Source organism: Anser cygnoides, chromosome 3 (genome assembly GCF_040182565.1).
Source record: "Anser cygnoides isolate HZ-2024a breed goose chromosome 3, Taihu_goose_T2T_genome, whole genome shotgun sequence".
In the NCBI taxonomy this organism is placed as follows: Eukaryota; Metazoa; Chordata; class Aves; order Anseriformes; family Anatidae; genus Anser; species Anser cygnoides.
In genome coordinates, this window is record NC_089875.1 from 25,292,926 (window position 1) to 25,320,398 (window position 27,473).

General features: G+C 39.4%; 1 protein-coding gene across 1 annotated transcript in view; it reads left to right on the forward strand.

Annotated features, from left to right (window-relative positions):
* Positions 1-27,473, forward strand: part of KCNH1 (potassium voltage-gated channel subfamily H member 1) — a 193,058-nt gene that overhangs the window by 30,957 nt on the left and 134,628 nt on the right. The window contains exons 6-7 of the mRNA XM_048057721.2: positions 6,625-7,017; positions 19,654-20,083. Of these exons, the coding sequence (XP_047913678.1) occupies positions 6,625-7,017; positions 19,654-20,083 (823 nt within the window). The remainder of the gene's footprint in view (positions 1-6,624; positions 7,018-19,653; positions 20,084-27,473) is intronic.

Below are 27,473 nucleotides of genomic sequence, written 5' to 3' on the forward strand. Positions count from 1 at the left end.
CTGGTGGCAGGCACAAGAGTTCAGCAGTATGTGATGTGCTGTGAAATGTCTGTTGTGACAGTGGAATGGAAGCTGATGTTTAGAAGAGACTTGAGGAAACCTAACTCTCTGTTTTGGCTTCTGTATCTAGGCAAAGTCTTACAATGGCATTATTATTAAAATAATACGTTTTCTTTATTTTCCTTTCTTCTGAAGATCTCAGTGCTAGTAGGATCTTGAACTATTTGCTTGTTTAAAATTGAGGTGAGAAAAACTAAGACTAGCACAGAAAGAAATTCTGGAGAATCATTGACACAGTCGTTCTCTGCATTCATTTATGTATAGTTGTCCTTAGTAGGATCCCAATGTGCTTTACAAATTGGTTAAGATGTATTTAAGGTACTGCTTTTGTGGACAGAACAGCTATAAGGTGTCACAAGTAATACTACAGACAATAGAAAAATGAAATTTTGTGGTTTAAGTAGACTCTGAAAGTTTTGTGAAAAGCTCTAGGCAGAGAAGAGGCTTCTTGATTGAAGTACCAGGGTTTTAGGGCTTTCGCCACGAGGGGGAGAGACTGTCCTGAATTTCCTGTAGTTGTTTCTAGGATCAGTAGCAGGGTCTCCCTGGTGTTAAAAAAAAAAGCTTGGGGAAAGTCTTGACGTGGTGTTAATGACAGTATGGCCAATACAACATGGCACTCCTGTATCACCTATTGCTGTCAATGCCATGGCAGCAGCTGTGATTCTTGACCATAATTCTTAGTCTTCCTTTGTAGCTGGAGGCGAAAGCCACTGACGGGCTCTGCGAGTCTACATATAGTCAGTACTCTTTAAGTTTGTCCTGTGTATGATTTAGTTTCTATGCAAAACATGCAGCTCCTGCCCAAGTCTGCATTATTATCACACTGTGACCATGAAATTCCCATGGACAGGAGCTTACCCTTTCTGTATTTAATACAGATGCACTCCAGAGTGGAAAACTGATTTCTGTTGTGAGCATTTTTGGAGAAAATAGCTTAGATCATACTAGCACAGGGGAGGAGCAGACATTCACATGGGCACTATACTGTAGGAATACCATGTGATTATCACATTTCCACCCTTAGATTGTTTTAGTGTCCTAGAATTTGGGACATTTTCCCTCATAATCTAACTCAAGACTTAGCAGCAAATAATCATTCTTTCTCTTTAGATGTTTGCCCTTGAATTTTAGTTCATGCTAAAATTTAGGCAGTAGAATATAAGGCAGAGAATCTGAGGTTATTCTGTTTGGCTTTTTGAACCTCAGTCTGGACCTCAGTGGCTACGTTGCTGAAACATCTTGCTGGCTGATATGTTAAACAAGACTTTGCAAGTATTCTAACTGGCACAGTCAGTGGATTCATTACAAATAATAAAGGGCAAGTGTATAGTTTATGTGTCTGAAATGAGTTTTTGTAATTGCTGACTGAATATTGCTGTCGTTATTTTAAAAAGAACATTAGCCCCAGCTGTGATGTTAGGCACCTTGTAGTATATCTTCTGTAATTCCACTAAAGTCAATAGAATGGCACGAGAGAAAAGCAGAGTGCAGATAATCACACAGACAAGCACACTTTTCTTCCTGAGAAGACAGGGGCTGGCAGGCTTCTTATTCTACAAAGCTCTCCTGATAATATTGAACGTGGGATCTCTAACTGTTCCCCACTGTATTTTCAAATCTCTTATTTTTTTTCTTCATTTCTGCAGTAGCCTATTTGAAATTTTAAGCTCAAATGAGTGCGCATCCTATTTCTTTTACCTATTTACTATGGCATTTCACATACATCTTCCCTTTGCTTGGGAAGGCGCTTAATTTATTGGAAAATTATTAGTGTTACTCCATTATTACTTACGTTTTTGAAGAGCTGAAGAGCCAGTTGTGTCCTAGAAGCTGAATGGGGCAAGGTGTTGTACAAACACAAAACACAAGCCTGCCACGAAGGCTTACAATTTATGTTACTGTTTATGATAAATTAGTTTTAAAAAGGTTTTATTGAAAAAACAGCTTTATTTTATCCACAGGCCATGGATAATACAAGCAGTGACTGTTAAGCTTCAGTCACTGATTTTTGCCAGGGTGTGTAGATTTGTCTAGCATGACTTGCCTAATAACAATCATGTAAAAAACTGCCTAAATTTATTATGCAATTAATGCAGGGGTGTTAGGTATCTCTGAGAGTCCATTTTGCAATGAGAGTACAAAGTAGTTAATATGTTTTTGTGGCTTTATTACTAAGAAATTAATTGTAGGAACCATTCTTTCCTGGTCACTGTAGAGTGTGTTTGTCCTCTGCATCCATGGTACTGGCTGATGTATTCTGTACATTTACCAGGAAGCTCTGGGTAAAAAAGATTGTGTCATAATTTAAAAAAAATGTAATAGTTATGAGGAATAAAAGCAGAAAAGTTATAATGGTGCTTAGCAGCATTGCCTAATCAAGAATTTTATGCCATTTTTTCTGGTAAACCCTGTTTACCAGGGACTTATAACTGCCATTAGTATCTACTTCAAGTAGAGACTTAGCACCTAGCTCTTGGCTTGGGAGCAATTTGTGTGGGTGCCTGTAAGAACAAAAGCAAGGGAGAATTAGAGAGAGCAAACATGCAGTTGCAAACACAAAAAGGGGGAGGTTAAGCTGAAAATGAATGATTGTTTTTTCCCCAGTCATGCGGTCTTAAAAATAAATCATCGTAACCACTTGTTGATGCACTTTTGTAAGTTCTGACTGGTGATATATTCACCATTTTTTAACAAATCTAGGATAAATGTGTTTTATGTTAATAAAGAAAGAAAGAACACACACTTGTGAAACCACTGTTGAAATTTGTTATTTCTGCTTTTGAAGTAATATTCTTTGGCTTTAAAGAACAATTAAAACATCATGCATCATTACTGCAAATAATAAATGCACATAATGTGACTGTAGTCGCTGATGAATCATAAGTAATTGGAATACTTCCATTAATAACTTTCTGAAACAAGCATTTCTTTTACTGTGGCATAACTGTGCAATGGAGAAAAAATCCTCCAAATCCAGGGCTGTTTCAGTTATTTAGCAAACGATATTAATGAAATATTTCGTCATTGCACATGGGTGGAGGCTCAGCATGTTGGTTTGTTTAGTTGCTTACATTTTCTTCATAATTACTTTCATATTTCTCTTGTCGTTACCTCTTCAGGAAGTATCTTTACAAGCAGTTTGAATCTAGTTAGTTCATGTGGGTGGGGAACCACACATGACTGCTTCAGCAAATACTGTGTTTTGGGTTGGCACTATTCTCCCCAGAGGCTGGAGTACAGCGAGAGTGGTTTGGAGTAGGGCAGCAGGTACTTCTTGCATCTACCTGGCTTTGCTGTATGGTGCAGAGAGAGTGGGGTTTATAGTTTATAATCTCCAGGTGACCCAGTGGTGGTGTGCGTGTCTGGAAGGATGGTGAATAAGTAGACTGTGTGTGGCCCTTGGTGTGACACGTGGGGAAAAGTGCTCTCCCAGCTTGAGTGCGGCAACCTAATAACTATGATGTAGAGTTTTAGCCCTAGGCTCCGTGGAGCTTCTTCCATTATTTTGTGTAGCACTGAGCTCTCTGGTTGTATTTAATGCTAAAAACACACACTTGTTCTCTGAGGCAATTAAGTTGCATTAGAGGGGATTTTCCCCTTCCTTCAATTAATAGAATAATTTGGTGACTTTGAAAGCTCTTGGCTGGCAGTCCTGGAGGATGCAAGACCTTTGCTAATCTGTTAAGCAAGTTGCCTTTGCAGGCAGAGGTAGTGTGCTGGGGCCAGCACCCTTCTTCCATCTCAGGCAGTAAAATGATAATTCATCTCTTTGGCAATTCCAGCAAGATGTTGGAGTGGTTTTATGTGTGTGTTAGTGATGTAGTGAAAGGGAGCCAGGGCTAGAATTCGTCACCCCAAACACCTGAACAAAAAGCTGGAGACACCCTGGGCTTTCTGCAGGTGGCTTTCTCCACCTTGCGGCTGATTGTCATGTCTGTGTCATTCCTTGATTCCCGCCCTCCCCTTGCTCTTCCCTTTGAGATCCACACGCACACTGCTGATGCACATCCTTCCATTGGAGACCGGGAAAAGCCATTGCCCCCTGTTCATTTTAAATAGCTGCTGGTAGAGTGGAAGTTCAAAAGATTTATTAATAAATCTAGCCATTCAGATAGTTTAGAGTACATTTTCTTTCTAAATAAAAACGGAAGGAGACATTGATCCTTTTACTTTCCTGTGCTGTAGCCTTTTGGATCTCAAACAAGCTAGTGGAGAGTGCTTTCTACTTGGTGATGACATTTTAAAACACTGAAGCAGCAGATTTGTTTGTTTTCCTAATGATTTGAAATGAGAAGTCTGTTTCTCTCTGCATGCAGTTCAGTTTTACATCCATGCAGTTCCACTGGCTTTACTGGCATTCTTTGTGATTTACAGCAAAATAGCTGACTCCATAATTAAGCTCCTTCTTTATTGCTAAAGAGAGACTGTTCTTGCCATTGGTCCTATTATTCATATATATGGGAATCCATTAGTACATTTTACAGTAACTTCAGTACGGAGGATGTAAAATCTCCACAAGTTCTTGGAGTGGAGAGAGGTTGGGGATGGCCAAAATGGGATGCATTATACAATTGTTAGTTGAGAATTTAAATGTGTGTGTGTAACAACCAATCTGAAGACAAGGACTTACAAAGTGATTTTTTCAGTGTTTCATAGTTGAGGTTCCTGTACCGATTGGAATCCTTATCAAAATGTTTGACTTTTTCCTATGGTATCAGTGAGGCCAAAAAAAATAAGCTCTAGGAGTCATCTGATAGCAAAAGAAGAAATCATGTTTCATCCTATATTTAAAGGGTGATAAAATGTTACTATGTGATTGAAAGTACTTGGTTTTGCTGATCAGTTATTTCAGTGAGTGAATATTGCCCAGTGGATTTCAGGATTGGGGTCTTACGTTAGAGCTGCTGTTTGTGCACAGCCTCATAGAAGCCAGAAGCCAGGAGGTGTTTGAAATACTGATCTTGGGCTAGAAAAGAAATTCTGACATCTGTAGCTGGGACTGCAAACAAGCCCTGAAGGAAACACGTGCCCTGAGTACACATACCAGCTCAGTACACAACATACGCCTCTTGCAGTCACTACCAGCAGCTTCTGTGGACTGTGTTGGCTGGCCAGTGCCTCCTGCAGAAAAGAGACTACTTTAGTCTGGTGCTTGCTTTCAGCTCCTCACACCACAAACCAATGTTTGTTTCTAGAATGGAGAACCTGAGTGAATCAGGTTTGGGACTGGCAGACCACTTAATGCTGCAGTGGCCATGTCCGACTCCTAGTTTTGTCTGCAAGGGGTCTACTTAGGGGGAAGTGTTTCATTCCCCTCTTTGCTGTGATTCTAGAAACTTAGCAAAACAAACAAGTTGTTTTTTGTTTTGTTTTGGTTTTGTTTTTATTTTTTAAGTGTTGATGCCCTTAAGCTAATCTGCAGTTCTATCCAAGCAGGCCATGCTATTTCTCTTCTGGAGAACACAATGGACTTAAAGTCAGCAGGCTTGTTTTGTGCCTTGCAGCTCCCATAGTCATTTACGCATGTGCAAGGGACTGTGATCTGACAGCGTCTGACCCCTGTTGTGCACAAGAGTAAGTGATTATGTGAGGTTCAAAGCAGCGGGGAACCTGATCTGAGGCTGTTTTGTCCAAATAGGACTCTTGTAGCTGATTGTTTTCTTTTTTGTCCCTTTTGGCTTAGTCTGTTGGAAAAAAGCCTACCAGTTCACACACACGCACAAAAAAAAAAGTACTCAGAAAAGCCTGCGGGTAAAAATCGGTGTCGAAATAATTGACGTTAAAAAAGCTGAGATACGCACATGAAAAGACGACATCCTCCTATTATAGGTATGCTCTCTGATCTTTTCCCAGAGAGAGTGGCCACTTACTTTCCACATCTGCTTCCTCTTGCTCTGAACTACAATGTAAATTAATGCGAAATGCTTCTAAATGTTTCTTCCAGGTTCTGTGAGTTTGACATGAGGAAACACATCTCATTTGAGCTAATCTCCATCTTCTTTTCTGTTTTCACCTGTAACTCATCCAGTAGAAACTTCAGTTTATTGAGGCTAATGAATGTCATCCATGAACTTTAGTCCTGCGCAGCTCAGAGAAGAGGAACAAAGGCCTGTGCATTCATGATGGGTTGTAGGGCAGGGCTTGATTGCAGATGCAGTATAGGGAAGAGTTAAATGACCAGTGTTGAAAAACAATGTCCATGTGCTGGACTGGAAGTCAGATGTTGTGGTCTTCTTCCTGGTTTTGCCATTGATTCCTGTTCGCAATTGCCTTCCTTCTCATCATTTATCTGTCTCGTCTATTTAGACTGCGGAAGGAGCTGTCTGTTCTCTGTATGTCTTGGATGCACAGCACAGTAGGCATAGTCAAAAACAATTAATGACATTAGAAGAAACAGGTTGCTGATATGTTTAGCAGAATACTTATCCCGACCATTTGCTAATTTTAAAAGAGGCTAATGAGCATGTCTTTTTTATCAACTGAGCTCAAAATTCTAAAATGTAAAAAATAACATTAAAAAATTAATGTTTCCTTTTTCTCCTGAAATCCTTGTCACTACAGGTACTGCAGCTGGGCTCTGAAATCCTCCCACAGTACAAACAAGAAGCACCAAAGACTCCGCCACATATAATTTTGCATTATTGTGTTTTCAAGACTACCTGGGACTGGATCATCTTGATTTTAACCTTCTACACCGCTATTTTGGTCCCTTACAATGTCTCCTTTAAAACCAAACAGAACAATGTGGCCTGGCTAGTAGTGGACAGCATTGTAGATGTCATTTTTTTGGTAGACATTGTGCTTAATTTCCATACCACCTTTGTGGGACCAGCAGGAGAGGTGATCTCTGACCCAAAGCTGATTCGCATGAATTACTTGAAGACCTGGTTTGTGATCGATCTGCTCTCATGCTTGCCGTATGATGTCATCAACGCATTTGAGAATGTTGATGAGGTCAGTATACTTGTTCCACTTCCACCCCCCTAATTATAACTTAACGTTCGGGACTGGGGAGGGGAGAAGAAAGAAATGGATGCTTTTAGTTAAATATGTTGGATTAGTGTACCTATGTCTCTAGTAGCTGCCCTCAGCACACGTAAAAGCTTTGCTGATGAGTCCTAGCCAGAAGGGTCCATCTTTAACTGGAATAGAGAAGCTGAGGTTTTTGGTGTCAGAAATCCATATTTATTTTCCTTCCTTCTGCATCCTGAGAGTTCAGGAGGACAGGCAGAAGCAGATGGCAGAACCTGTGTACAGCACTGAGGAAAACTGCTTCATGAGACTTACCATAAACAGCTTGAACTGGTGTGTAAAGACGATTTCTTAGGGCAGGATTCTCTTCCTTTCACTGATGACTGGGCAGGGTATGTTCACTAATGGCAATTTTTCACATGAACAATTGGGAAGTAGAATGCACTTTTCTCATCTACTTCTAAAGTGATGTATCAGGCGGCAGATGCAGGCAGTGACTGACTACGTCTTAGATCAACAGAAAGTACTGTGAGGGTGCCCGGTGATCCCTGATCTGTTATTTGGCAGCAGTTGTTTTAGAGGAAGATAAAGCATTTGATGCTTGTTTGATAATTACATAATCAGAGGAAAAAGCAGGGAGAAAACTGGAAATCTAGGCTTTTCCTTAATTCTTGCACATTTATTTGGGAACAAGTCACAAGCCAGCAAAAGAACTAACATTCAGACGCTTAAACCACAATACTAGTCTAATATAACTGCTTATTTTCCTTCTGTATCAAGTTGCCAAGAAAATATTCCTAAATTAAATGTCACATGAAAGTTCCATGCCCAACTAGTTCAGAGAGTTAATGAACTGTTAACAGAATCTTGATGATTACAGCAGTCTACTTTTTAACTATATCTTATAAAATCTGTATCATCAATTTGCTAGGTGTCTATATGTCTATGTGATACTAAACCTGTAATGTACATGCACATTTCATCAGAGCTTAGTATTTAATATTTAGCCTGTAATATTTAATTTTTATGAGTGTCTTTGAAATATGCCCATGTTATAAAGGACAACCTAGCTGTTAAAAGAAAATTATACCCAGGAAAACATCTCAGTAAAAACATAAAGGCTTTGCTTTTATAAAAATACACTACATGGGTTGTTTATCTAATTTAAAATATTTTTCTCTATGACTTGAGGATAAGTAGGAAAACTGTTGGATATAGGGGAACAAACATGACGTTATTTGATATTTATCTCTCTAGAGAGATTTTCATTTTATATAAAGCTACAGACTGAAATAAGACAAATGAGAGCATGCAAAAAGCCTTGTGAGACCTGTCCTTAAGTATTTGTTTGTCATAAAATGCATTCAGGCTGCAGATTCAGGGCTTTCACATGTTACTTCACCATGGCACTGATAAAGCAATGGAAGGAGTGGCCATACATCAGTTTCTGACATTTAGACTGAAAGATTAAAAAAAAAAGGGGGGGGGGGTGATTTTCTCACCCTTTGCAAATAGTGGCAACCTGCTAATGATTTTGCTGGAGGGACGTTTCATAACTGGAGACTGGTGATGTGACCTACAGAACATCCCTTGGGAGAATGGCTGTACCAGAGGCCATGCGAGCCCCTGAGCTGAGCAGACTCCCTGCGCTGAGAGAAATTCTTGTTACGGGGGTTTGAATTTCTCCAGGTTCTTAGTCTCCGTGTTGCATTGTAACAACGAGGAGCTGGTTGGTGCTTCATTTTTCCTGTGGGTCTTCAACAGTCTCCTTAATCAGTATAACAGTGTTAGTTTTAGTTATTCTAGCCATCATGCCCAAGGAAAAAAAAAAAAAGTTGATGCTATCCTTTCAAGACTGTTCATCTCTGTTTTCCCTAGTGGGTTCTGACATTTAACTGGTATAAATCATTGTAGGGCCATTAGAACAGAGTTTCCACTGGTGTAAATTGCTGCTCTTCTGTTAAGGGCTCATAGACTGGCTTACAGGCCCTGAGGGGCTTTGCCAGCAACGTCAGCAGAATAATGTAGTGCACATCAGGTGGGGATCTGGGACAGTGCATGCTGATCTCTGTTTTGTGAACTGCCTGTAGAGAAAAAGATAACCTCTTATTGAAAGAAGAAAAAAAAAAGCCACATTCAAGGAGTCTTGAAAGCAGAAAGGCCTTATCTTATATATTCTCTGCCGAGTGCAATATTCCCTTGTGGGCCAACACCCCTTCTCTTGTTCTTGCTGGTTTAAATTTTCCTTGCCTCTCACCCTGTTTTGCATGCCATACTACTTCGCTGTTGGATTAAGTCAGCTGCAGGGCTGAGCTGCTGAAGTTACAAGTGGCCAGACTGGGTTGGTACCCATGTGTTACTCTGACTTTGCTAAAGGTAATTCCCTTGGGACTATGAGACTGCAGTCAGTGGGTGGCTGTGGCTGCTGTGAGATTTTTTCCGGAGAACGCACTCAAAAAAATTTTCAGGGATTAAATGATGCCCACTGTCAGCAGTGCCTGTAAAATGAGATAAAGACTATGAATTACAACTTTCCTGTGTCGGTGTTTTCCATATGTGATTTTAAACATGAGGAAATATAATCCTGGCTTTGTTGCAGTCTCCATAGTAAAGGCGGACTGGGGCAGGTTAAAATTCACTGTTTTTTCTGCCTGTTATTTTGTGTTAAAAGAAACATCACCAAAACCACTGAAGATGTCATGGAGGAACTAACTTGACAAGTTGGTTTATTTCTAAGAGTGACGTTATGACTGTGAAAGAGACATTGAATTGATTTGCAGTGGACACAGGGTCTGGACCTGATGAACTAAAAAGTAGTGTAGACAGGGTGTTGAGACTTTTGTGTCTTTGGGTAACTTTGGGACTGTCCCAACACTTAGCTCTTGATAGATTAGTAGTGAAGCCTTTTTTGTCTTCTTTAAAGTGTTCCTATAATGCAAGATTAATTATAACATATGAAGCTAGAGTTGATCAATATTTTTGACAAGAAAATACCCATTTAAAAAGAAGTCTGATTTTTTCTCTATTTTGAAACAACTTTTAGTTTTGCAAATTTACCTCAATTCTCATGTAAAATTTAAAGGAATGTTTTTAAGCCTATTTCAGAATTCTTGGGTTTATTACAATTTGGAACATTACTATATTTTCCATTCACATTTTTAAAATATAATTGAAATTCCAGTTTCTTCTTTGTACTGTTCAGAATATTTTTTTCCATGAAAATTCTTTGAATTGATTAACTATTAATCAATACAACTATTAACAACTACAATTAATACAAGAGGAACTTAGGTATGAATAACCACATTCTACAGATGGAAGAAGAAAGAAAAAACATTAATGTCTTTGTTCAAGGCCGTGGAATTGAGAGTCTCAATATGAGAATATCTGAAATTTTTTATCTCAAGTGCCGTACTGAAGGAGAGTGCAGCATCTCATATTCAGACATGAGCAGAATCCAACAAATGAAGAAACAAGTAGCTGCAGAGAAATTTCCATTGGTACCCAAATGAAAGAAAAGTTATAAATGTTTCTCCTTTTTTTTTTTTTTCTATACGTTGAGCTGATTATACAGTTAAATAGAAATTACTTTCACGACCTGCATAGAACTTCAAGAAAATATTCCATTGATTGATGAGTCAACGTAATGCTAGGCTTAGTCTTTCTCCTGTTAAAACAATACATCATGCTGTAATATAGTTTGAGTAAGAAGAGAATACATTGGTCTAAAATTTACACAGCTCTTAAAACATGGTATTAATATCTTTTGAATTCGAATAATGACAATAACATTTGTCAGTGATCCTTTACAGTAATTAGTATTATTCCTCACGTAAGGAAATACCACCTACTTTGGGGGATAATGTTATCTTTTTGTGTTCAGACATCAGTCAGTTGATTTAATAAAAAACAGGCTTAAATAAAATTCCACAATTTTTGCCAAGAACAATGCAATCTAAGTCCTCAAATTCTAAAGGCAAGTTGAAGTATTTTTTGCAATGTCAGCTTGAGCAATTTTATATTGTGGTTTTCAGCCATAATACTATAAGATATAATTTACGTTGGAAAAAAATTGACATTACATGTGACACCGTTGTGAAATTTCATGGTAGGAGTGGAATCCAGTCATGTCAATACCATATAAATCTCCAAAACAGCAGTTTTCACTACTAACTCCCTGTATGTATTTGAATCAAACACTGATCAATTGTTGGCTGATACCAAACTGAGAACCATATATTATTCTTATGAAATGGGACCGGCACTGTTTAACACCTGTGTCGGTGACATGGACAGTGTGACCGAGTGCACCCTCAGCAAGTTTGCCGATGACACCGAGCTGTGTGGTGTGGTCGACATGCTGGAGGGAAGGGATGCCATCTAGAGGGACCTCGCCAGGCCTGGGAGATGGGGCTGCACTGAACCTCATGAGGTTCAGCAAGGCCAAGTGCAAGGTCCTGCACCTGGGTCAAGGGCAATCCCAAGCACAAATACAGGCTGGGCAGAGAATGGATTGAGAGCAGCCCTGAGGAGGAAGACCTGGGGGCATTGACTGATGAGAAGCTCAGCATGAGAAGGTGTTATGTGCTTGCATCCCAGAAAGCCAACTGCATCAAAAGCAGTGTGGCCAGCAGGTCAAGGGAGGTGATTCTCCCCATCATGAGATGCCACCTGGAGTCCTGCATTCAGCTCTGGGGCCTTCATCACAAGATGGACATGGACCTGTTGGAGCAGGTCCAGAGGAGGGCCATGAAGACGACCAAGGGGCTGGAGCACCTCTCCTACGAAGACAGGCTGAGGGAGTTGGGGTTGTTCAGCCTGGAGAAGAGAAGGCTCTGGGGGAGACCTTCCAGCGGCCTTCCTGTGCCTAAAGGGGGCCTGCAGGAAAGCTGGGGAGGAGTGATAGGACAAGGAGTAATGACTTTAAACTAAATGAGGCTAGATTTAGATCAGGTATAAGGAAGAAATTATTCATTCAGAGGGCGGTGAGGCACTGGCACAGGCTGCCCAGAGAAGCTGTGGATGTCTCATCCCTGGAGGTGCTCAAGGCCAGGTTGGATGGGGCTTTGGGCAGCCTGGTGTGGTGGGAGGTGTCCCTGCACATGGCGGGGGGGGGTGGAATTAAATGGTCTTTAAGGTACCTTCCAGCCCAAATCATTCTGTGGTTCTTATTACGTGAGGTAGACAAGAAATAAATGCATAGTGAAAGATCATCGGGAAAGATGTATTCAATAAAAGTGATCTACTATTCACTTAAGTGCATGAAAAAGAGAGAAGCTAGCATTTAGGCAAAGATGACATAGAGCTTTCAAACAACAAAATTTATGATGATAAAAAAGTCACAGGAAAAACACAATACAGAAGTAATCAAAGAAAATTAAGCTATTTAGTGCTAAGTGAGCATGATGCAGCTTGAAAGTAAACAGTGAGTTGTAAGAGAGGAAAAAATGAATGTGTTGCTTGTCAGATTTTTGGCAAATGTGAGGCAGTACTTTTGCAATAGATTAATTTAAAACCTTATTAGTGAAATAATCTCTCATGCTAATACAAATTAGCTATCTAGGAATTACTGAAGTAGCTCTACTGAAAAGCATGCAAATTGCCTTGATTTGTTTTACCATTTTTTTGCAATAAAGGGCAAAGTAATAAATTATCATGATATTTATAGTTTTATTGAATAATCAGGGGTCCATAAAGAATTTTGGTTGAATTTTGCAAACTGGAAAATATTATTTTTAAAGTCTCCTAAACTGCAAACAGCTATGTAATTTGAAGTCTTTGAAACTACATAGTTCATCTCTCCTATTTGTGCCTGTCTTATTAGGCAATACTGTTACTGTTTAGGATGCAAGTCTATTGATAAATCTGGTAATGAATTAATATTTTTTATGTGGCTAATTAGAGCTAAAGCAGTCATAACCTACTTTTCTTTGTAATGTCTATAACAAAGCAGCTATATATCAGAGTATGAGCCAGGCATTGCAGAAATGTTGGTTAACTGTGGTTCTTGGATGTGCTGACAGAAGATGGGAAGGGATAAACTCCTAAAAAGCCATCCTCCGTGCTACTAATGAAGTGCCTCCTTTATGCGACTGTCGTGAGGGGTAGGCTGCCTTTTTCTTCTAAACCCTGTTTTCCAAACTGTGTTGGTTTTATATGTGTAGGCACATACACCTCCTCGGTATAGGTTCTGCTTGTGGCTGTTAAGATGCCAGTTAGCTCTTCTGCACTACTAACGTTCAAATTAGTCTTTTTGCTATGTCATGGATAAGTAAGGGTGTGATTACGTTTCAAGGCTACTTCCTAGCTTTCAAAAGCACGACATGATTTATCATGCTGTTAAAGACAGAATAGTAGTCTACATAAGCTGTTCAATCTATATAAAGCTAAAAGAATTAAAACACTGAATTACATTTTCAGTGATAATCTATGGTGATAGCCTTTGTCCAAGAAGGAGAGCTAATTGAATTTATTAGATTCTGAATTATTTCAAAAAGCTGCTGTTCGAGTGATGCTTAGGCTACACATAAAGGGAAGCATGTTTCAGAGATAGGGATCAGTTTCATTTTTTCCCCAGTTCAGCATGCTTTTATTGATCTGAGGCAGAAAGTCAGATGAGATGGCAAAGGGTATTTATCTGAGTAGCTAAATGGTTGCTGTATAGTCTATTTCATATTAGGGATTGGATTAGAATTTAAGATGGAGTGGTACTAGATGCCAGTAACGCTAAATCTTATTTGGGTGTTTTGCCTATTTGAGGTAAGTAAAAAGCTTCTGGAACTGGCTGGTTCTTTGAAGCAGAGGCATTGAGGGAAGAAGATAGGTGTCTGTTAGGGGTAAATTTTTGATTTAGTAGTGTGGAAAGTGGGATGGAGAATAGCACTTTGAAGCTTTAGATTACTTACATGTTATCTTTATCCATGTTCTTCCTCTTAAAGTCAGCGCTTTTAAAAAGTGCTTGCTTCCTGGATATGCTGTTTTCTGGTGAGGCAAGGATGGGCGTAGATTTATAAATGAAAAATCAACCTTTTCATCTCTTCCCACACCCTGTGCTCGTATGCATGAATTATTGTTGTTTCTCCCTGGAATCTAACCAAGCTGGGAAATGTCTGACTGAAATAAGCATTTTGAATTTAGAGATCTGACTTCTTCAGTACTGAGAACCACAGCAGTAACCAGAGAGTTTAGGTACTGATTTTTACCTGTATGCGTAATGTTATCTCATCTGTTGGCTGTTAAATATGGCAGTCTGTAGGAAAGGTTTTCAGAACCTGATTAAGAAAATCAGAAGAGGCAAATAACAAAAAATGAGAAGTCCTAATAACAACCTGATAAAAAAGTGTTGCTTTCCATGTCTCATGTCTCATGTATGCTAGTGATAAATTTGGTTCATTGTTTGCTTTTCTGGATAAATAATTTATTTTTTTGTTCTGTTTCATTCCTTTAGTGGTTAGCTTTTAGTCTCCTTCATCTCCCTTTAATTGAGGTAAAATCAGAGCTTCAGCTGTTATAAGTGAGAAGAAAGTGCTGGAAAACCTAGAGCAGATTTGTGTCAATACTAAATGTTTTTATTTTTAAAAATAGGTAATAGGTAGGAAATAAATTATACTTCCTTTGAGCCTAGAAAAAAATTGTAATGGTTGGGTTAAGTCCATTTTCTTTCTGTATATGTGGAAAGTAAATAATGGCCTAAAAAGTGAATATTATACTGTCATGCAGATTGAATCTTACTGATGTCCTAGCTTTAGTACAACTCTAGGAGGTGGGATGAAAGTTGCAATTTACTTCTTCCCGAAAGTTGTTCATTCTGTGTCCTGTTTGTTTGGAAGGGAAAATGAATAATTTTTCACTTTTTTTTTTTTTTTTGGCTGTAGGTCATTTTTATTGCTGTTCTTTAAACTGTATTTTTTTGTTCTAGGTGCAATTCTATTACACAGTAAATTTTGGATTGAATTTCATTTTGCTTAGCAAACGAGCAGCAGTAACTTCTTTTTATTTGTACAGCATCTAGTACTGTAGTGTCCACTGTTGCTGTTCATAGGCACTGTAATGACACAAGAAACAAATAATTACTCTGCTACAGCCCTTATGTTTTCACAAACCTTCACAAAGTAATTAATCACAGTGTCTCATCTCTTCAACTCTTTTCATGGATGTGCCAGTAATGGTATAAATCTTCTGTTGTCTGATGCAAAGCTAAAAACAAAACATTGATATCCTGGATCCTGTGCTTTGAGAGAAAATTACATCTGAGATATCAGTGCAAGACATGGGGTGCACTGACAGTAGATCATGTCTTGCAGAAAACAGGGAGATACAGAAAGAAATCTATGTGTAAATATGCACTGTATCTAGTAAGTCAGATTTACAACAAGTTATGCATGGAAATTTAGTTCTGGCGGTATTTCATGGATAAACTTCTGAAGCATTCTCTTTTAATATAAAATGTGGGTTAAGCTTTCTTCCAGTACTAAGGAAAACTGATCTGTTTTTCTGTTGGTTTTGAAGTGTAGTTCTATTCTGTAAAGACTGCATATGGGGAGAGGAAAGGGGAGGGAGTGGTTGTATTTATTATTTTAAGCACTTTTGACAGGTTTGCTCAGTCAGAGAACACAGAGTTATTTCTTCTGGCTGTCAGTGCTTTGAGCTTGCCCTTTGGTTTGGAGGGGACTTGCTACAGATTCTTCAATTTTCATGCATCAGCCATCACTAGCAATGAAAGTAAAACTACCAGCATATTAAATATCTGAATAAATGTCAGCAACTTGTTGTGGTTTAACCCCAGTAAGCAGCTAAGTACCGCTCAGTCGCTTGCTCACGCTCCCTCCAGTGGGGTGGGGGAAGAGAATGAAAAGGGCAAAAGTCAGAAACTCATGGGTTGAGTTAAAGACCATTTAATAATTAAAAAACAAAAATAGAAAAAGCAGTCGCTTGTTACGAGCTGACCAATGCCTAGCATGTCCCTGAGCAACAGCCACCTTGGAAAACTCCTCTTCAGTTTTCTTGCTGAGCATGGCACCATGTGGTGTGGTATGGTATATCCCTTTGATCAGCAGGGATCAGCTGTCCTGGCTTTGCCCCCTCCCAGCTTCTTTTGCACACCCAGCCTCCTTGCTGGTGGGGCAGAGGGAGAAGTAGAAAAGAGCTTGATGCTGTGTAAGCGCTGTTCAGCAACTACTAAAGCTTTTATCTGGTATCAACACTGTTTTTGTCACAAATCCAAAATGTAGCACCATACTAAAGAAAATTAACTCTATCCCAGTCAAATCCAGTCCACAACTATATGTGGGTATCATCTGCAGAGTATTTAGTTTCATTCGGTTATTTCAAACAATTTGATATATAAGCTTATGTGAAATTCAGCATTTGATGCCTTATTTGTGTTAGTGCTGCGCACTAGTTTCCCCTGTAACAAAAATATATTAAAAATGTACTGGTTTTCTGCCTTGGCCACAGAACAGATTTCTTAGCTTTTACATACCCCCATGAGGAGGGATCTGTTGGGTAGAGTATGAACAGCTGGAACCGTGTATGTGAAAATCTGGCCCAGGTAGGACTTTGTGGGATATTATTTAATCTTGTCCTTTCCTAGGCTGACACGCAGAAGTGCCTTCTGGTGATCCTTTACAGCAGAGCATCTGAGGGTGCCTCTCTGGGCAGTCTGGGACCTGTGGTACAATTTCTAGCTCTTTGGGCAGAAGTAGCTCTGAGCATCTCTTAGTCTGCAACTCAAAGGCTGTTGCAGGAGCAAGAGCTAAGAGGGTGGGATGTGCATCAAGGGGAGTAAATTGAGTTCAGGCTCTTCTTTTGTGTGACATCGTGGAGCCATCTGTATGATAAAAGCAAAAAAATAATCTGCACTGATAGGAGCATTAAAATGGACAGTAATCAAAAAGCACAGTTCTATTTTGGAAAGTGGCAATCTAAAAATGCCAGTTTTGAATCCAGCAGATCTATTCCTGGGAGTATTAAAATATTACTTGCTAAATTTAGTGACAAAAAATACTGTTTTAAAGTCTTGGGGAAGGATCTGATTTTTTTTTTTTTTCCTGCTATATAGTCTATGAAATAGGCTATTATGTTTCCATTGTTTATACCCATTTAAAATTCCGTCACTTAGGAATTTTTAAGAGAACTGTATAAATAATTACTTCCCTGGGCATTTCTTCATCTTGATATTGATCTATTTAGAATAGACAAAACCTTTCTTCCCTGAGGAAATCAAATAGAAAATACCATTAATGCTGAGATTAAAATTGTGATTTCTTTTTTTGCTTTTGCTGAACTTTTAGAATCTTAGTGGCAATGCAGTTGCATGAAATATTGTGACTGATTTAAATATTAAATGCATCCTTTGAATGCAACCAAATCAAGCATTTATTTTCTGTAAATAAGCAAGTTCTTTTTGTACAAAAAACTTAATTCTCTCTACCTCTGATCAGAATTTGGTAGAATGCCTTTCTCCCAAGTGATACAGTTCTATCACATTTGAAATGTTTTACAAAATTCCTTTTTGCATATTTCACAAGGGAAATTAGGATAAGAGTACAGTGATCTCCAAATAATCTGTTCTAAAGCTCTGAAAGCAAGGTAGCTCGCTTTGAACTTTTTCATCTAATTTCAAACATCGTATTCATATTTTTTATCTAGTTTCATCTCCCTTTCTGTGATTTTTTTCCCCTAGTATTTCTAATCCTTATTTTCAAACTAATTCGATTAAGAATTTACCAAATTCCAAGAATTCCAAGTCCTTCCTGAATCACTGTTTTTATTTGGTAGGACTCTAAATGACAAACAACTTTTTTTAACCTTTTTTTTTTTCTTTTTTTTTTTTTTTTTTTAATCCAGCAATAAACTTTAATTTATAGAACAAGTTTTGCATCATCATTCTTGGGCAAAAATAAAACTAGTATTTAGAATGCTGGGTTATAATTTTTTCTTGCCATTGCCTGAGACTGTGTGATTAAAGAGTTTGGCTTTGAGACTAGAGCTTAAGGAAGGTCATTACTGGATACTTCTCAAAAAGTAGTACAATACAGTTTTCCAGTTAAAGTTTGTAAAGGAGCGAGGGAGAAATGGGTTTTGGTCTTGAGGAAAAAGGCTGGAAGGCTGTGCGATAGTATCAGAATGCAGATATTTAGACTGTAGAGACTATGCGTGCTCATCACTCAGGGACTTGCATGTCTGGTTTCTAAAATATGGTTATCACTTTGTAATTTGTTGTTGTTAAGTCTTTTCCCCCTCTTTCCCTCTCCATAGTGAGTCTTCAGAAGTACCTACGTTCCCTCCCCTGGAGGGAAATTGCTAATGTGTTCCCAGGTAACAAATTATATCTGTCTCTGAAAATGAGTCAATGTAATCATGACAAATTCATGAAATAAAGAGGAAATACATTGCTGCAGTCCCAGGGAACATGAGTCAATATGCTTTATGTAATTATTTAATAAAACATCTCTTCTAGTGCATTGAACCAGCCTGAGATACCAAAGCAGTTGTATTTATGCAGGAATAAACAAACTTCCAGTAAAAGCTGGTGACCAGAAGCATGCAATTATACATTTCCAGAAATACTCATTAAACCAGTCTGCTTAAATTTTAATCAGACTTCTATGTATGAAAACCATCTTGATAAGGGGGGGGAGAGGGAGGGCAGGAAAAAAAAAAACACAAAAGGTTTTTATGAAAGGCTGTTTAGATATTTTGGTTTCCGAAATGGCTTTGAATTTTTGTTTTTATTTAACTACTTGAGCTTGCGAGTACAAATCTGTCTGAAAGTTAACAATGTAAAATCCTACATGCTGGCTTAATTCTGTTTTATGGGAGCTGTATTAGTATCAGCACAGAAATACTACATTGATAGCAAAGCTGTCAAAAATAAAATAATGGGGGGATTAGACAGTGAGATATTTGAAATACCTAATCTTTGTGTAGTCCGTCTGAGAAATGTCGTAAGACTGATAGTGAGTGAATGCTTACATGAAAGTAAAGTCATAGGAAATGCACTTACACTGAAAAATTACAAATCACCAGGTACTTCCAGCATTTTTTGGCCGCCCTTATTTATCTTGCTGATGTCTGAGCTAAATACTGCAAACTGTGTTATATCAGAGAATTGAGAGCACACGCACTGCCCTGGATCATAAAGAGAGTTGATGGGAAAGTCAGAAATAGCTATAAGAGGTTAATGAATCCAGATGCTGGAATGAATTCAGTAGGTGTCTTATTATGTTTCTCTCAAACATTAGATTTGTATAATTTAATGGTCAGTGACTTCCATATGTATTTTCAGTCAGCCTAAAGTAGCATCAGGATACTCAGGGACAGTTCACTTGCACAACTGGGCACGCAATAAATAGGCTACGGTTTGGAGCCTTTACAAAGGTATTCAAAGCATCTGAGAGGGGAGGTCAGAGAGCAACCCACAAAATGTTAGTGCATGAAGACAAGAAGGCACGTATCCATCCCTTAAAAGGGTCATTAAGCTGTTCGTGTTTCACAATCTTTTTGTCTGATGGACACCTACTTGTGATAGATCACCTTGTGTCTTTGCAAACTGCAGTTATGAATATTGTTGCTTTAATATTTGATTCTAATGGCCACTGTGCTTTATCCTTCTAGGGCATCAGTAGCCTCTTCAGTTCACTTAAAGTGGTCAGACTACTTCGACTCGGTCGTGTAGCTCGGAAATTGGACCACTACATTGAATATGGAGCAGCAGTCTTGGTTCTGCTGGTGTGCGTGTTTGGTCTTGCGGCACACTGGCTGGCCTGCATTTGGTACAGCATAGGAGACTATGAAGTTATTGATGAGGATACAAACACGATCCGAACTGAGAGCTGGCTCTATCAGCTGGGAATGTCGATAGGAACACCTTACCGCTTTAACACATCAGGCTTTGGAAAATGGGAAGGCGGTCCAAGCAAGGACTCTGTCTACATCTCCTCACTGTATTTTACGATGACCAGCCTCACCAGTGTTGGTTTTGGTAACATCGCTCCAACTACAGATGGGGAGAAGATCTTTGCTGTTGCTATGATGATGATTGGCTGTAAGTATTAGAGATTCTCTCTCGCACACAACATCTGATAGCCATGTGCCATGAATTCTGAGTATCGTAAGAACATCTAGAATCATGCTGAACATTACTGTGCAGTTAAAACCAAAATATTTTGGGTGGCAATATAGTTATCATGCTTTCTTACTGGTTAGTTTTAAAATCACAGATGGGAACATTGCTGTGACTAGCAAAAAATTTGTCATTTTGGAAGCAATATTCTGTCAATATCCTTTCAATATTCTCTTGTAAGTAAAATAGAAAATGTACAAAGCCTGAGGTATTAAAATTAATAGAGTGAGCATAGACAACCCTTGTGCCTCGCTTTGGTATAAGCTGGGGGAGATTGAGGAGCATCTCACAAGAAGGAGACAATAGTAGCTCTCTGGAGGCCATCAGCTCCGCTGAGGTCTGAGAATACATCAGATCCTGAAGCAAGTAAGATAATACGGGCCTTGGGCACCTCTTCTGGCTCATATTTCCTTGTTGCAAGGGGATTCGCATTGCCAAGCTGTCCAGCTTTTGGTCATGTTGTGTCACTTCAGTGCAAGATCTTACTCAAAGTGCCTGGAGAGCTGCTTGCAGTTAAGAACTGTACTTTGGCCACCCTTAAACTCGGTCATGCTTTTCTGCATAAGGGTGGGATTTGGACCAAAATAAGGAGGAAAAAAAGTTCACACATGGAAAAGCATGACATTGTTATGCAGAAAGAGAGAGAAACTGCTGTACAGTGATAGTACATTTAGAGGGGGAAAAAAGTTAGTCCTTGCTCAGCAGAAAATTAAAACGCAATATATGATGAAACTCAATTAGCACCACAGTGCCTGTTATATCAACGTGCAGCTTTGATTCTGATGTATGTGTCATTTTACAGCAGTACTGAAATCATGCACTGAAATATGCATGCGACATTGAGCAGGCTGAAGGCCATCAATAGAAAGACAAGCATTCTTGATTGAGTAGGGATTGGGAATTTTTAGTTATAAAAATTGTTAATTGAATTATCCTAGCTTTTTCCACTGCTTAAAGTCCCATTATTGTATTAAAACACAGTGGTAGCAGAAGTGGAATTTATATAAAAGTTGGAGGCAATTATGCAATTTCCTCATGACAATGAGTTAGACAATGTAGCAATGGAGTACAAAACAGGCTTCCATACATATTTCTTGATGAAGGTACCTTTTTAATAGGAAATATCCTGACCTTTGGCTTATTGTTCATTATGTTATGTAAGTTTTTTTTAAAAAATAGTGTTCTGGCAATTTTAAATGTCATGAACACAATAATATTTGACAGAAACAATTTTATTTGTATTTGATTGGATTTCTGGAACCTTAAATATCTATCCCTATAAACGTCTCTATATCTGAGCATCTTTATCTTGTGAACACCTACTTGGAAACCATTAGGAGTGTTCACAAGATGTGTTTGTAGGAATGACAACTAGGTCATCCAGTCTTTCAGTTTACCTCTGTGGACTTTGCAGGTTCTTGATTGCTTTTGGCATGCTGATGGTTTGAGCTGTGGTCAACTAAAAAGATTTGTTTAGCTTGCAGCTATTTGGAGCTTAATTGCTGATAAGGTTTCTTCCACTGTAAGATTTCATGTTAAAGTAATGCTATTTTGTCTTTAGAATCAAGCTCTCAAACATTCATCTGAACTTGAACTAGGGTAGCTTTATAAGAATTTTATCGGAACCTAAAAGATACGTAGCAAATGTATTGGGGGACAGATGTGGGGAAGGGAAAAGGTGTGTCCTGGCTAGAACTTCTATACGTCACTTAGGAAAATCTGTATTTGTACCTGGCCAAGTAGAATGTTTGCTAGGAGCTGAGCTTGTAACTCGTATCACAGTTGGTGGCTGCACGTTCCTGTTATGCTCCCCAATTTGCCTGTGTCAGATCACATAGGTTTGCACATGGGGTGGATAGCATCTGTGCATGTCCAAAGCATCGGAAAGAAGCTACTGTCTACTAGTAAAAGTTCAGGGTATGTGATATCTCTTTAATACTTTACCATTGACACTGCAATTAATTTAGGATGTATTTAGTGATGCAGATCTCAAAAACATGAAACATTACAGATTTTGGGGTGTGCTTATACGAATCAGACATACATGTGCTGGACAGAAAGTCTTTTGCAAGTAAACTTCAAAATAAATTAAAATTAAGTTGGCAAACAGCTGAAAACTTCATATCATTTATTAACAAATGTGATTATACAATAAATTATATGCTTGGGGTGAAAAATGATGAAAGCAAATACTTTAATAAGGTTCCTACCCAGGTTGGTTTGTATCACAAGCTTTCTGACTTTGACAGAAAATAGATTTAAAAGAGGTCAGGCAAATGTGTTGAGGTAATCTTCCTGACACTTCAGATCTAGTTGTGTTAGGAACTCAAAGGGCAGAAGCCTTGAAAACCAGAGGACTATACCACAGATGTCTATAGATTTATATATTTTCTGAAGATGCAGTCTTTAGATCCTGCGATTTGCTGAATATCTTTAAACTACGTACATGAAAACTGAAGTGTCCTTGGTGTGATAATTAGACCTATGGCCTGTAGTGGAAAAGAAGAAAGCCATTTTCACTAACAAATAAGCACAAAAGTGTAGGATTACGTTGAAAGTCCTCTTTTCCACAGTTGCATCAATTTGGTAGTTTTCTTCTCTTTCCCACAAATGTAAGAGCATCCAGGTGTACACTAACTCTCAAAACTATGCTCGCGTGGTGTGTCTTCTCATCTTTCAGTAGCACAGGGAATGCCATTTTCCTTCCGTGAAGGCAGAGAAAGCCAAGCGTTTTGGCTATCTAAAACTCCAGTTGAAGATAGGTGGGATTTGCAGTCCAACTTCAAGTTCATTACTCCATTAACTTCTCCCCTGCTAGAGGTTTTCTTTAAGAAGTGTGCAAATTTGTCTTGTGTTTGGAATGGCTAGGTATAGGCAAAAATACATACCTGTATATTTAAATAGTCCAGTGAAATATGTGCCAGTCAGTTTACAACCTTTTGTGTATGAAATGGAAACACTGCTGGCACTTCTTCTTTGAGGGTGTTATAATTTTTGTGTAGTTGAGTAAGCCAATATGTTAACAACATTGTTTTTGAGATCCCCAAACTGTCACTATAGTGTCATCAAAAATGGATATTTGGGGACAAGTGTATAACAACCAGCATTAATACTTTGAATTAATTCCAGCAAAATTTTACTTTAAATAGGCTGGAAATATTTGATAGGAGGGATTTTTTTTTCCCCCTTGGGCCAATTAGCCTCCCAACTGTGAATGAATGGTACAACTTCCAGTAGTCTGATGGAGACAAATGTAGCTGATCAGAAAGGAAGTGAGAAAATTTCCTTCTGTTTGTGGGTTTTATCCTCTGTGCTTTTAGAGTGGCAATAAGAACTGTGCTGACAAACTAGCAGCTTGTTAAACAACGCCATGGCCAGCCAAGCCCCTCGTCACAATTTCATTGGCAAGACCGCCTTTGAAATTTTGATCCACTCTTTATTGTAAAAGAAACTGAATTTTATTGAAACAGAGGCGGTGGTCAACACGTGAAGATGTCTGCGACCTCCACCTTCTTTGCATGGGCTGGCAGCTGACGCGCAGAGCGTCGAAGCACCGGTGCCGCATCCGTGCATGGTGAGCGCCTGCCTCCCGCTGGCAGCTGGCCCAGGGGCTTCAGGAGCATGGAGCTTGCTCCTTCCTCGAGGTGCTCTCCCTGCCTCCAGCCGGGTTGTAGCACTGCATTTGCACTCTGCTTCTCACTTGTGGTGTGGAGGGTCTTTACTTCAGTTTGCTGTGGTAGGGGCATTGCAGAACTGCTTACCTGCAGCATGGATGCTGGCATCGAGTGGAGAGAAGTCAAGAATTTACTTTTAGAAGTGTGAACTCTTCTGACTCAATGAACATAGAAATAAATTATTATTATAATCAAGGGGCTGGAGCACCTCTCCTATGAAGACGGGCTGAGGGAGTTGGGGTTGTTCAGCCTGGAGAAGAGAAGGCTCTGGGGAGACCTTACAGCGGCCTTCCTGTGCCTAAAGGGGCCTGCAGGAAAGCTGGGGAGGGACTCTGTGCCAGGGGGTGGAGTGATAGGACAAGGGGTAATGGCTTTTAACTAAAAGAGGGGAGATTTAGATGAGATGTTAGGAGGAAATTCTTCACTCCGAGGGCGGTGAGGCACTGGCACAGGCTGCCCAGAGAAGCTGTGGATGCCCCATCCCTGGAGGTGCTCAAGGCCAGGCTGGATGAGGCTTTGGGCAGCCTGGTGTGGTGGGAGGTGTCCTGCACATGGCAGGGGCGTGGAACTGGGTGGGCTTTAAGGTCCCTTCCAACCCAAACCATTCTGTGATTCTATACATACATGTGCATACTTACGTAGCATGTGCATACACATGCAGCCCAACAGAGAGAGTATCTATTATGATGTTTAAAAGAAGAAAAGGAGCGTGTTTTTTTTTTTTTTTCTCCACATGGATATTTCTAAAATGATTTTTAATAGAGTGGATTTAATTGTGCAAAGTTCATGTACCTCTGGGGAAGGCCTGGCATGGAGTGTGTTGCTCAGAGTAGCATTGCCAGGTCATGCATTTTTGCAGGCTGTCTCATCCTTGTTTCTAGCAAACTTGGCTTTTGGTTTGGTTTGGTTTGGTTTGACTGAGTATCTTGAATAGTTTCTGACAAGGAAGGTTGTGAGTAGCAGCGATACTGTTTCCTTTGGTTTTGGACTGTTGTCTGCTGAGCCTCTCGGTTTTCAGGAGAGGAGTTACTGTGTAAATAAACAAGGGATTTCAGGATGTGTGTTGCTGTCTCCTCCAGTGGAAAACTGACTGAAAGGCTCCTGGTACAGTCAGCACAGGACTATGGTGAAATCAAACCCAAGACATTTGTGTCAGAAGGGCTCAGAATATTACAAGTATTAGAAAGCATAAGCAATTTATAACTAGTGCTCCCTCCATGTGTGTTTAGTGTGCTTATGCAAAGAGTGCTGGAATTCATTCTGTTATGCTCAGCCGCTGATAGATCTCCTTCTGCTCACTGCTTACTCCTGCAAAGCTGATCCCGAGGCAGAAATACAGTTGTGTAATGTTAACTTTCTGTAGGTACATTTACCATTGGTAATAGCACTTTGCTATAAATATTAAATAGGTAACTTCCATTTTCCTTTTTATGCAGTCTTTTGTTACGGTAACTAATAAATCCAGGTAACTTTAATTAACTTCACTTACGTATCTCTGTATTTCATCCTGGACCAGTGGGAAATTTGGCTGAATGAGCGCAAGTGTTGGCCGAGTAAAAAGTTTAAGGTATGTGAACGTGTGGAAGGAAGGGTGGGTGTATGTCTCACTAGCAGCACATAGAAACTGGAAGGGCTGGTTGAGGTGAAACAGCTGCATGTGGGCACTGAGCCTGTAGGGCCGCCTGCTTTGGTTGGTTTTACACCTGGGGCGAAGCAGAAGAACCTTGGTGTGCCTTGGTCGCAGCAGCCCTGGTCTCTGCTTGGGAGCCAGAGCTGGAGGTGGTCTTGTCTTCTGAAATGCAGGGTCCTGCTGACCTCGTGGTGGCCGCAGGTGTCAGGGAAAAGGTGTTTATTCGTTATTTCAACATGGGTAGGTGCAAACCCTGGAGTTGCGAGGCACTGCAGTGTGCTCATCACGTAGCCCTGGGGATGTATGGTCCATTGGTCAGCCCCACCGAAGGGAGACGTGGGTAGGTGAAAAATGCTCTCGATTCTTGACCTCAAGTAATGCACATCTGCTTGAGAAGAACAAATTATTTTAAGATAGATGTGAAGTATCATTTGTCTGCTCTTGAGGATTTCTGTTCTGTGGATGCTTGCTGCTTCTGATAGGCAGCAATTCATATTGCTATGTAGCTGTTTTTCTGCACATATGGTAAATTATAGTTTTGTAAAACAGGCTCTGTCTCCACACCTGTCAGTGAACTGACCTGCAGGGTTTTGCCTCTATTTATTTATTGAGTGTATGCATGTATATATATATATATATATATATAGTCATAGGAATGCCATTACTGGAAGTAAAAGCATTTGGCTCCTCAGCTTCAATGTAGATGAATCAAAACATATTTGCTTATCCCTTTTCACAGATGAGCACTAAATTTCCAATTAATAGGGTATATATCTACAGACATCTTTCAGAGAGGCTGATGCCACATAAAAACAAGTTTAAAACCACTTTCTGTGGCTGTGAAAAGACATATTTTCCATTTTTAATATTTGGGGGAAAAAAAAAAAAGTTAATGCAATTTTTAGTTTCTCCCCTGTGGAGACATATACCTCAAAATAACAGTTCTCATATATTTTGTTCAGTGAAGCTGTCAGGTTGGGTTGTGTATTGTTTATTTTTTCTAAGCAATAGCAAAAATGCGAGGACTTTCATTTGCAGTTTTCATATCTGGGCACTGTGTCAGCAATCACCTTGCTCTGCAGGTAGAGTAGGGATGAACAGCTCTAAAAATGCTTTGCATTTTCCACTTATAACATAATATTGATGGATGTTTGCCTATCTGGATTTTGAACAACTGAGCAAAATCTGTCATACCTGTTTTGGAAGCCTCTCACTAATGTTTTCGGTTGCCCTGAAAGGTCCCAAACTTTTAGTACCATTTTAAGGTAAATTATCCTCGGGAAGTAGGAACCCCCTGGAACTGCAGAGCTTGACTCATCCAAAGGAGGCAGTTCACTGAGGAAAAGACGCATGTTTGAGTGCTAAACTAGATCACAATTTTCACTGTGAGCACTCTAATTAGTCCAGGTAGTGAGAGGGATGATGGAAAAAAGAACAAAAGTAGGAGTTAAAAGGTCAGACTGAAGCACATGCATGCTTACGTACTGTAATAAATTTTCAACCACTGAGATCATTAATCAAAACAGAGCAGACACCAAAAATACTCATCTTCATTGATCTTGTGCAAAACTAGCATCATGCGATCCCTGCTGCACTTCAGCAGTTGTCTCTGTTTAAGGTAGATGCACATCCCAGGTCTGTGGATAGCTTCTTTCTCATTACACAAAAGGGAGAAAAAAAAAAGGAATGAGGATAGCATTAAGTACATTTGAAAGCATAATCAAGTAGTCTTATTTACAGTGGTCTTGCTGAAAGGAACAGCAATCTGCCCTAGCAATGTGAACATCCCTCTGAACTATGAGAAAATGGTGGTGGTTTGTATGCTGACACAGGTCAGTGTAGCTATTTCACAGCGTCACAGGGGAGTAGCATGCTTTGGTGACCCCCAGCAGGACAGAAAGTGTTCAGAGGCACTTGTGAACGAGGATAGCCAGAAACAGATGAAAAATGGACTGTTGTTATCAAAATACGTGAACAAGAAACAGGTGCACTGCAGCATCATGTTTGG